General features: G+C 40.5%; 1 protein-coding gene across 1 annotated transcript; it reads right to left on the reverse strand.

Annotated features, from left to right (window-relative positions):
• Positions 1-1,047: 1,047 nt before the first annotated feature.
• Positions 1,048-12,266, reverse strand: cplx3b (complexin 3b). Its single transcript, XM_041816152.1, has 3 exons — positions 11,945-12,266; positions 6,213-6,300; positions 1,048-6,030 (listed from the first exon to the last, which is right to left on the reverse strand). The coding sequence occupies exons 1-3, from the start codon at positions 12,100-12,102 to the stop codon at positions 5,806-5,808; spliced, it is 471 nt and encodes a 156-aa protein (XP_041672086.1). The 5' UTR covers positions 12,103-12,266; the 3' UTR covers positions 1,048-5,805.
• Between the last annotated feature and the right edge of the window lie 313 nt (positions 12,267-12,579).

Consider the following 12,579-nt stretch of genomic DNA (forward strand, 5'->3'; position numbering starts at 1 on the left):
TGTTGTAGTACACTGAGCCCATCCACACTGTAAACATTACCCATGAAAAGGTAATTCTGTTTTTAAAACAAGTAATTTACATTGTGAAAAGAGCTATACTGTACCACAGCACAGATAAATGACATACATGTTTTGTTGCTTTGATAAGAGTAGTTTGATTCGGGTTGAAAATGAAATATGGCTTATCACAGTTTACAGTGGACCATGATTTTGCTGACCTCCATGGGCCCCCGGTTTGGCTGGACCCCAGAAAGCTCTTCCCTTTGCCCCCCACCACCACAGGCAGCCTTGAGAAGATCTGCCAATGCATTGAGAAGAATAATTTAATCATGTAAATTAATTATTTACACTTACGAAGAACTATAACAAGACTGGATGATAATGAGAGAATAGTTAAAAATCCACTAGGGGCTTGTAGAAAGGCTTTCCCCTGGTACAATACTAAAATAATAATCACAATGTATGCATAATTTATACACATATACTTATCTTACAATATTTAATACACACAGAATTCAAATTATGATATAAGAGGAAATGTTTTATTTCAAAAAGGTAATTTTTTTTTTGCTGTACAGCAGCCATTTTTGCTCCCTTATTGGTAATTCAGGTCTTATTTTTGCCCCTTATTTCTTAAAACAAGATGTTAACCTAGACTCTCTGAATAGGTTTGATTGATTTAAAGTGTAATAAAATATTTAAAAGTGGAAATCAGTCAACAATAACCTGGTAAGATCTGATTTTTTTGCATTGTGCAGCCTTACTCTTTGATGCTTTTGCAGCTTTAAGTGTGTTTTTGTCTCCCCCTGGTGGTGTGGTTGCAGCACATATCAAACTGCTGGTAAATCACTGCAAAAATCACACAACACAGTTTATTTTACTAAAAATCAGTTTATTGCGGTTACAACTGAAAAATCACTGAGATACTTTCAGAGACAGAACCATGGAAACAAAGAAACAGTCAAAGAAGGAGGAGTGACTGCACGTCACGGCAGCCGCTTCCTCAAAATGAAGCTTTAAATCTTGAAGGATGACAACACAAAAAGATACATTTGTTTATTCAGATTATGATTATTATCATTAGTATTGAGTTACTGAATAATTAGTTTTTGCACACACTCATACATGGCAAACAGTTTACATTATGGCTTCTATTCCAACCATTTATAATCCGTCATGATCAAACATGACAGATTTATTACCTCTATTAGAAAAGGACTTATTGCAACTTTTCCTCTGCTTTATAATATTTATAATAAATGTAACAACACACTTCATCTATCACAGGACGACGACCACTGTACTGAAAAGATTTAGCTGTTGCCTCAGTATTCACTCAGCAGAAGTTTGGCACACAGAAGGAGATTCCCTTAGAAATCAAGCTAAGACAAAATAGCAGAGTAAACTGCAAAAACTCTAATTTTAGCTTGTGCATTGTCTAAAACCAAAAAATTGACTGGAATGCAAAAAATACCTGTCTAGTTTCTTGAAATGACATGTCTTTATCTAAATAAGGTAGTACATCTCGTTTCAAGACATTTGAGTGAGCTCCGCTTGCTGCAATTCAGGCTTTAATTTTGGCTGTTTATACCCTAAAAAAAGATTTTTGTCTAGACTTGTTAGGCAAAAATGGTACATAATAAGTGCAATGAAATATTTTTGACTAAATATTAGACAAATACACCTGTTATTGGTGAATTTTTGCAGTGCACTCAAATAAAAAAATTGCATTAAAATATAACATAAATCAAAAGGGGACAGGTATGAGATGAAAGCTGACGTCACTCTCAGCACCACAGCTACATAAAATCAAACACCGGTCAAATGTAGCGTAAATGAATTCAACACAACATCAACAACATCCCCTCTGGACTCCCCTCTCTTGTGCTTGTCTTGAAAACAACATGGAGAATACTGAGTTACACAGTGAGCCCACAGTGTTGCGTTACCATCAGCAGCCACAGAGTGAGCTTTTTTTTTTCTTATTTTTTACAAAGACATCACTAGAAATATCACATCAGCTAAGCAACACGACTCCACCAGCACAAAACAGCACCACTGAGACGCAGGGATCAATGAGATGGAGGACAGGCCGATGGTCATGGGACGGTCGACGACACTTCTGATGAGAACAGATGAGCTGCTGCTGACAGCAGAGGCAAACAGCAGATACATTTACAGCTTATACAACATAATGTGGATTTATACGCACACCGCAGTTACAGTTTTACATGTTTGTGCTTTTTTTCTTTCATGTTTTCTCAACTGCAGCTTTGGCATGCGCCTCATAAAGCAGTTACATCTCTCTCATCTGAGCAGCTTTGAAGGTTTTTTACATTTGGGTGTAGATCTGAGGTCATTTCTCACATCAGCAGAGCAGGTTTTAGGTTGTACACATCATTGTCGTCACAATCATAGGGGAGATAAGGGCTGGTTGTCATATTGCTCATTACAACCAATGGCAGGGCTCTGTTAATCATGTTAGTATCAAATATTTAACCTGATGCACAACCCAGAAATTTTCTGGTTTTTATGTATTTTTTATTTAAAAAGTTTCCAGGTACTTAGTCATTTTGTCTCTTGCTAAAAAGCATAAAGAGCAGTTAAATTGATTGCTCAGACAATGCATTATCAGGGATTAGTGGCACAATTTTGGCATTCAGATACCAAGTGACTGCATGTTAGCATGTAAGTCCATGCTATGCATTATTCATTATTCAAACATCATGGCAAGGCACAGTGATGCAACTCTAGGACAGGAATTGTACAACAACAAAAGATGCTGTTACATGAGTAACAATGCCCATTTGGCATGGATAGGGCTTGCCTTGTTATTCGGTGTGCTTTGGGAAAAACACTTTGAAATCCACTTAATTATCAACACGTCTTTATAAACGATCTGATATTTAGACACACTTGCCTGCCTCTTATGCAAACCATCATTTCTGTGGCTCTCTTTATGTCCATCCAGCCTTGCTTGGGTTCATGGGAATTTCAGCTCATTTTGGAGATGTGGACTTTTTGTCTCAGCTCAGCAATTAACACCATTTCAGCTCACAAACGCTCTTATTTTGGTACCATTTTGCCTTTACTATGCTTTTAAACAAGAGCTGGCATTTAAAATGTATAGGGGCCAACTAGCTATGAGTTAAGAAGGTAGTTCTGCATATTTAACAGCTTATTTCCTCAGTGTAGTCGAATGCTTGCAATAAAAGGACACTTTAATACATAGTTTAGCTCTTAAATCTCCTGGGGGGCTGGGTAAATTAGTAACAAGGGTGTTGGGATGTGTTGTTCACAGATGAGCTTAAAGATGGTGCCAGGAACTAGTTCTCATTTGAAAGGTGTTTTCCTTTTTGTCAGTTTTTGTTGTTTTGAAGGCATAAACTAGTGATGGGAACTTCGGCTCAGATGATATCTGCCTACTGGCTGGGATGTATGACACAGCTGGCATAAAACATTTATGTTACACCATCAAACATGAGTCCTTAATGCATGGTATGTCTGGGGTAGAGGATAAAAGATCATCCCTACTAACCAATCAAATAACACACAGACACACACAATCTATAGTTATAATAATATAAAACAGCTGGGATCTGGCTCTTATCGTTCATGTAAAAGAGCTGGCTCTTTGAACCGGTTCGTTCATGAATGACCCATCACTAGCATAAACAGGCAAACTGGTACCAAATGAGGAGTGGTGTAGATGCTGATAGACCAACTCTTATTACTGAGCTGAGACAAAAAGGCCAGATTGCTAGAAAGAACTTAACTTCCGATCACTCCAAGCGAGGCTGAATAGAGCCATTCTTTTTTGTTTACTAGGGGATCAGAAGGTAGTCTCAATCGACATGGTGGTCTTACATGTGTGCAAGTACGTGTGTCCACAGAACCAGCCTAGTCTGGATGAAAGCATCCCAGACTACCTCTGAGAGCAGTCTGAGCTCTCTGATATCGAACTGTTTTGGTATCCAAACCACCAAATCAGATATAAATCCGAGTTAATGCATTGCACTGACAGGGTAAGACACGTATTTGACCACTTTTTTATTTACCTTAACCTCACTGATAACTACAGGAACAGCTTAACCTATAGTTATATGTCACTGATTGTTAATAACTTGCTGTTTGAATAATCCACACATGTAAAAAGGATACCTCTTTAACCTCAAGACCGTAAGCTTCCATCTTATTAAGAAATGATCACTGTGATATGGACTGATCATAAGCAATCCTCAAAAAACCCCTGATCTCCCCTATGATGGACTGCTGGACTTTGTGCCTCATATCTCTCTGTACATCTATCACAACAACATCCATACGAGTTACATTATATGCAGGGATTTTTTGTCTTTCTGCATTTTTTATGATGGTTTCATGGACTTCATTGCAAGCCACATTGCCATTTAGGGACAAGAAGAAGCTTCCATTTCATTGCAGAACCACAGATTTGCTCCCTATGCAGTTGTTAAAGTAGAGATTATAGTTTAAACCAGGAGCACAGTTATTGCACACACCTACTGTGATTCCTATTATGATACAAAATGCAAATCCACATATCGGTTGTTGCTTTACTAACACCAAAAGTAGGAAACAAACAAATACCAATAAGAATCTTTGTAAAAAGTAGCTTACAGGTGTTTATGATCTAAAGAAGGTAACCAAGGCACACTGAAGTATGGAGAAAGATTTTTAAAAAAGGCTTTATAATGATATGTTCAGGAAAAGATTAAAACTAGGATTAATGCAGCACACAGGATGTGTTCATCAGGGCACCAGGTGGTCAACACCAGTAAGCTACTTAAACAAAAATCAGCCTTTTGTTGCTTTGAATGACTATTGCACGAGGATTTGTGCTTTTGTGCATGGAATAAAAACATCAATGTTTTCCAAATACCATATGTCGCACACACAGCCTCGCGTGAGCCAGCATCATCGTTGTGTATGTGCTCAAACAAACAGCTCATCTCAACGATGATGAGCATTTCTTCATCGGTGAAGTCATCCGCTGTTTGTTTGGAGGAAAACCTGCACATACACAACAACGCACGCACCTGAGACCTCTGCTGCAGGATGGTATCACCGCTCACTTGAGGTACAGAGAGGGAGGGAGGCAAAGGAGAGACGGAGGAGTAATTCTTGGAGGAGTTGCTCTGAAGGCGGGAATAATCTCAGTGTTTAAATCTCAGTGGAAGACGCCGGATTCACAGTCTATGGGGTGCAAATGGGAGGCTGTCGAACTTTTCAATGCTTCGATACTTCTTGTGTTTTAAATGATACAATCTCAGCTGTTGTAATGATCGGCAGCATCAAAAAGTACCAGAGCTTACCAAAAAGCTGCTGCAAGTGTGGGAAAGGCACAGCTGAAGTTGCAAACATATGTTGGAAACATGCATTTGTGCAATTTCAACAGTGTTTAATAGTTTGTCTGCAAGTTTAGGCAATTAATTTTTGTTGCTTTGCTATTATACAGGATTCTATTTTATTTAACTTTTACTGTAATTGTATTGAAGTTTCAAAAGGTGGTTCAAGGTGGCTAATTTCTATGAATGACATTCAAACTGTTGGGATATCTGAGGGTCACCTGAAAGGTCCATATTCTCAGTTCCAGTAAGTGAAACATGACTCTGATTTGATGTTTTTTTCTGCAGCTCCTGTCTCCCTTTGCACAGCTCCAAAAACTGTCATTACGCGGCTCTGCCATCTGACATTCCACCCAAGCACTGAGAATATTTTTTACCCCCAGAGCAGCTCTGCCTTTGAAAAATATTTGTACAAGTCAAACTCTAATCTTGTGGGAGATCACATGAGACTGCAATTCTCCGTCTGCTTTTTGAGGTCTTCCAGTGTGGCTTGCGCTTTGTCTTTCAGCTGGTCGATGTCCACGTTCTGGATGTTGGACAGCTGGCCCAGCACCGACTGCTTGTGCGTCTCCTCCTGGTTGTCCTCAGCGATCATCTTGGCCAACTCTGTGGGCAACACCACGTCATCCCCCGCCTGCTGGATCTGGGTCTCATCCAGCTCATTCTGATGCAGGCATGTCCACACAGACACACCCATCAGGACAGGAGGAAAGAGGACAAAGAAACTTAGCACAATCTGACTGCATTTTATAGAAATAAAGAGCTGAGCTAAAGGCCAGTGTTGCTTTTCCACAGTGAGTAAACGTACTCATCTTTAATGTTTACATCAGAGCTGGATCTGTTTACCTTTGGTAGTCTGTACTTGTCCCGGAAGTGACTTCTAACTGTGGCTCGCTCTGCTTTCTTCTGAGCAAAACTGGCTTCTCGTTCTTGTCTGCAAGAGAGGAGAAAAAGTTTGCTCAGAGGTGAAGAATATGCAAATCAATCAGTGCTGAAAAAAAAAAAAACCCTGCAGAACTCCAAATAACTGCAGTTCCCCAAGTGCCCACTTGAGGCTGTTTGCAAAAGCAAGGAAGCCCTATTAGGTTTCATATTAGGATGCCTGTTTTAAAAGTAGAAATATACATGTTTATAGCCACATTCAACAAGTTAATTCACTACCAATCACACATCTTCATTAGTATATTTTTCCAGAGGGGTGAATTTTCTTATTACTTAGCTGTTTTGATTCACTTAAGCCTTGAAATTACTCATAAATGTAGAAAATTACCGTAATAACTTGTGCAAGTGGCACGCTTTCATGATCTATTTTTGAACCATAACAGTTGTGGGCAACTGGTGGCTTGTGGGCCACATGCCACCCTCCCTCTCACTCATCGTGGCCCTCAAATTAATTTCAAACATTTCTGAATTGTAAAAATGAGAAAACACAATACAGTCTGCCATGGAAGCATGAAAAATAGAAACGTTACTACAGTTATCTTTCAGAACTGGTATAAACTGGTAAGAAATAAGAGATGTAAATAAAAATACACTCAAATAACTATTAACTGCTCTATAAAGCATTTAAATGAGCTTAAATTCTGTGTTAATCTGATTAAATTAAACATAAATATTTGTATTTACATAATGAAAATGATACATTTGTTCGTTTTGGTAAATTTAAAGTTATAATAACTGTCCAATTGAGAGTATGCAAAGTTCGTAACAACCTGGCCCTCTAGCAGTGAGATTAAAAATAATGTGGTCCTCTCAATAATCAAAGTTGACCATCCCTGATCTATAAAGTGGGCTTTGTCATATAAACCAGTGTGACTAATATACTGGAACAAAATCAGGAGACATGCCTCGTCATTACTGCAAGTACAGCCGTCACTATCACTGTGTACGCTCAAACATGCCATTTTGATTCAAACCAGGCTGGACTTGACACTTTTTAACAGCTTTTCTCCCTCATTAAAGAGAAAGTGGTATAATGTTAAGTTAATAAATGTCATGGAGTGCTGATTTGATTGGAAAGACTCAACAATTAAAGACAACAAGGAACCAGGCGAGGGTGGCTGTCTGGCTTGCAGGAGGTCATGATGGACACGAGTAATCAAATACTTATGGCCGTCATTATTAGAGTTATGTTTCATGAATTGGGCACTGCACACACGCTATTTTAGACAAGGGATTCTCAAACTTTTCAGCCTGCAAAATAAAGGTGCCAGAGACCAGGGATGCCCCCTGCACCTGAACGTGGTTGAAGCATTACTTTGATTTCAGCATAAATCTCACCAAATGAACTAATTTTATGTATATATTTCTATAAAGATTGGTAAAATAAACAATTTGAAAATCATTTTAAAATATTCCTTGTTTTTTGGAAGGTATCTGGCAACCCCCTCTCAGTGTCTCATGACCCCCAAGGGGATCCTGACCCCCATGCTGAGAACCACTGTATTAGACTGCGGCATTTCGACTTATTTAGAGTGAAATGTGTGATTGAACTTTCTGGGTTCATCAAAGATGAAAGAAGAAATAAGTAAATAATTGACAATGCACAGAGGTTTAACTTCTGCAGCCATGGTTTTGGCTGTATTAGCACAGAGCTACAGAGACTCTCAAAGGACACATTATCCAAAAGTTGAGCAGCACCAGTTAGCAGACATTGCTTGTTACAAAACTAGATCAGAAATGATCAGCCTGCCAATCCAGCAAAACTGAAGCCTGGAGATACTCAAGTTACATCTGGTGGAGGGAGAAGGCTTCTGCAACCAGGCAGTGTTTGTTTAAAAGTCCCCATCTTGGCTAACAGCAGCTACTCAAGTGGAACAGATGTAGCAGGAAAGAACAGGCAAACTGAGCGTTGACAACATAGTAGTGACTGTTGCTCTTCCCATTAAGTTATGTGTTACTGCTGGCTGTTTTGTCTTGAAGGGGGATTTTAACTCAGAGTAGAAGTAGTTGTCTCGTTCAAGCTACTGAGCTTCATGTTGATTTTTTCTTTGATTTAATGTTGTTTAGGCACAACTAATAACCTCCAGTTAGGGTATCATTTCTTATTGTTTATCTAAAATGCTGATGAGCAGTGCTATACAGAAAGAATAGTGGGTCACTGGCAGGTTCATGTGCAATGTCTTTTTTTATGGTAAACATGATTGGAGTGCTCATTTGTATAAAGTTGTGCAAGTACTCGAGTTCTGAAATTCCCATGAAATCCCATCCCTAGCAGGCGGTGTATCATTCTTCACAACTATCACTGCTAGCCGAAGGCTCAACTACACAAACATTGCATGTTATGGACTTTGATGGTTGCAATGGAAACTGTCATATACTGGAGGGAAGTTAAATCTTTTTTATCTGGAAGACCCCAAAACAGACTGTGTCTTATACGCCAGTACTACTAATGTTCTGGATGTTACAGGTAGGTGCATGGCTGATTTTAATAACTGGCAGGCACATTGTAGCTGTTATTAGAAGCCTTTAGGCCTGCCCAACTCCAGCTCTTTGCCTGTTTCTAATCAGAGCCTAAGTAGTTGCTTGGATGACAGCCATCATTAGACTTAAAAAGTTCACTTCCGAAACCAAGGGATGATGTCAATACAGCTAAGTCCATGGTTTATGCAAGGTTTCATATGAAAATAATAGATTAATTTTATTTGAAAAGCATTTCAAACAACTCCTCCTTCTTTTTTTACTTGTTTGAAGCTTTTGAATAGTAGTGCTAACTCCTTGTGTCACGTTTATGTGAGAGAATTTCCCCAAATAGTTCAAAACAACCCCATCATCCATCATCCCCATTGTTTGGCTTCAAAAGTGCACTTCAGAAATGGAATGGTGATGTCACTGAAGCTAGGTCCATGCTTACACAGAGTTAGATATAAAATGATGTAGCTGTAGATCAGCTTAGTCTGAAAAACAGTCTCTCAGTATGTGTCACCTTTTTTACATGTTGGAAGATTTTAAAACAAAGCTGACTCCCATCATCACATTGATATAGAAGATTTCCCTGAACAGTTACAAACAACCCCCTCCATTTATATGAATAAATTAATAAAATCAATATTTATTGTCAACTAATTTTGTTGAATTTCTTCTTCATAAAGAAACTTTGAACCTTGGAGGCCTTTGAGCCTAGCCTGACCCCCTCTTTTTGCTAACTACAGTGTGAGGAGCCAGCAGAAGGCGGAGCAGCAGCGGCAGCGATGCCAAAGAAGAGGGGAAGTGAAGCAGGAAGAGATGCCCTGCTTATGTTTAACAGCCCCAGAAGCAGCTTCCTGCCAATCCTGCATGCCTTTGAGTGTTTTTTTTCTCTTGCTCTTGGGATGTGGACTACTGGAGGTAACCTACTAACTGCTCTCACTACCACTCCCCCACTTTCACAGCTGTCAGACCATCAGATTTATCCTGAATTTACCTCCGTTAAGATGTGCAGCATTGCTGTTTGCCTCTTCAGATGCATTCGAATGTCTGAAATCTGGACTAATTTCACCTTTTATGGCTGAAAAATATCATTAAAGCTGCATCTTTGCAGAAGTGACAGTTTTAGGCAAACTACAAACACAAATTAGAGGTGACACTCAAAGTTTGTAATTGCCTGGAGTCTAGCTTTGCAAACAAGGATTGGTTTGGGGCATTTCCTAAAAATATACACATCAGCTTTTGGGGATGTGTCTGTAAGCGTGTTGTCATTTTTATCCCCTGGACAATCCAGCCTGCAGTATGCACTGCCTCCAGCAGAGGGCAGGCATCAGGCTGCTGTGCTCTCTCCACTCAACATCACTGGAATATTTATGGCTTCAGTCTACTTCATAATGGCCCTTGTAAATAGTTGCAGAAATGCTTCTAACATCATGAGTCAACAACGTGATTTAATGCTTAACAAACTAAAGGCCACATTTAACGGAGCCAGTGAAATATGGTTGGTGCTTAAAACAAAATAACCATGATAGATGATGCATTTCAAAGCAACATTGTGCCTAAAGAGATCAAATCAGCAGTGTAATCTAAAGTCAGAGGGACATCGGGCGACCACGGGCGTGTTTTACAAAGTGTTTGCACCCAATGTGTCAGAGGAAGGTCGTTTTATCAGGAGATCCAACATTCAGGGGGCTGTCCACGCGAGCCTGAGTTCACTTTAAATTAACATGAGTGGACCAGACACCAAATGGCACACAGACCCATGCAGCGCTCACTTGCAGCCAATAAGCAGAGCTGTGTGTCTTCCCCTCTCAAGGGCATCAGATGACCAGGGATGTCACTGTGGCCTGGCTGCTGAGGGTGATAAAATGTCTACATGTGACATGTCAGAGAGAGAAATCCCAGCCCCCGCTCCAACCTTATTCCGCTTTAATGTGAGCAGGAAGGCCTTCTCAGTGATATATGCTCATGTTTAGTGCCTCTGACTAATATTTCACCACCACTGAAGGTCACATTATAGAGGCAGAGCGCTGAGCATCTGAACATGCTTCTGTTGGATGAGATGAGCGTTAATACTGCCAGAATTAGGACTTCACCTCCCACTTGTGCCTAAAGTGTCTGCAGATGTCATCGAATTGTTCGTCTGGAGTGGTTTTGCTTATGGAAATGAGCCATAGATGGAAAATGGGATAAACGCCTTTATGATAAGTGCATATTCCTGAAAAGACCACATTACTCCGCCTACAGACTACTAATGTGTACAATTACGATCTGCTACTTTCCTAAAACTCTGTTTTAAAGCCTTTATTCCACATTATTAATCTTTTGTATCCCTTTCAAAGGCTCATATGGGATGTTGAGCTCCAAGGGAACATCACACTAATCAGTAGTGAGTTTCTGTCTTCTGGGTGAACTCTTGTTTGTCAGATGACCTTGCTGTTACCTTGTATTGTCCTCCAGTGGCTTGGGGAGATAGCAACCATGGCAAATGTTTAAATTAGTGAGAAATTAATATTAAAAGGATGCAACTTTGGGAGTGAGGCAAAGACAAAGATGGCAACGATGGAAGAAAACTTGAGGAAACAATGGAAATACACATCAGATGTGTTCTAAAGATGTAGAAAATATCTCCTCCAGAATAAACTGGAGATATGATGGAGTCCAAAGCATTCAAAATTCAATTATTAATATTTTCATGCAGCAACACATTACTATCATGGGAATTTTTATGCAACATGGAGTATTTTCCATGACATCATATGGGTTAATGCTATTTTCCCCACTGAAATCACCCAAATTAAGCCACTTAATTGAGACTTTCTTACTCATTACTCGGTCCCACGCACATCTATAGACACATGTTTCGCCTCAGGCATGAACTCTGCACACATCTCCATGAACGAACGATTCCAGGAATCCCAAATTGAAATCGGAGCTGCACACTTTGGAGAAGCGGAGACGCACAGAGCTCCCTGGGCGAGAGGAGCAGCTGTGAGAGGAGCGCTCGTGTTATAGCACTGATGCGTAAAATAGCGCACGGCGCACTGGGAGCGCTCAGCTCTTTACACACGAAAACGCGCTCTTCAATCATGCCATGTCTCCGCTATTCTACCAGCAACTACAACAACCTTTTAGTACAACTTTACAAGAAAAAGCGTCAATTAATGCCTTACTTTTCCTCCTCTAACTGTTGCTGATACTGCTCGAATTCCTCTTGAGTCATCCCCTGCGCCGCCGCTTCTGATTTCTCTCCTTCAGGTTTCTCCTCCGTCAGTCCGCCTGTCAGGTTCTTCAGCTGTCCCCCCACCATGTGTTTCACCATGAAAGCCATGGCTGCGACGCGGAGAGTCCTCTACTTGATCGGAGAAGAAGTTGAAGGCTTGATGCGCTCTTTGATAGAGCGGTGAAGGCGGATGATAGTCCGTCAAATTGACGCTCAAAACAGCCGCGTGGAAGTGCAGTGAAAACGCATTTAACTTTAAAACACTGGGCGCGTGAAATTAAACCGTAAAAAAAAAGTCGGAAATATTCCAACGGCGCGTCGGAAGCTGGCAGTTTCAGCACCACTGGCCGTGGACAGCTCCGCGTCGTGAAGGATGGAGCTCAGTTATGAGTCAACAAGTTTGGCGCTGAACTCTACCAATCCTGTGACTCCGTCCGCAGCCACCACTCCCTCCACCCAATCCCAGGCATCGCCGGACTGGGTGTGCGCTCGCATGGCGCGCGTCGGCAGCGTGGGCTGCTCCCGTGATTCGCCGTCTGATTATAACTCATGATGGAGTCAGGCAGGGCTCCGCGAGGGGCAAAC

The sequence above is a fragment of the Cheilinus undulatus genome, linkage group 1 (assembly GCF_018320785.1).
Source record: "Cheilinus undulatus linkage group 1, ASM1832078v1, whole genome shotgun sequence".
NCBI classification, from domain to species: Eukaryota; Metazoa; Chordata; class Actinopteri; order Labriformes; family Labridae; genus Cheilinus; species Cheilinus undulatus.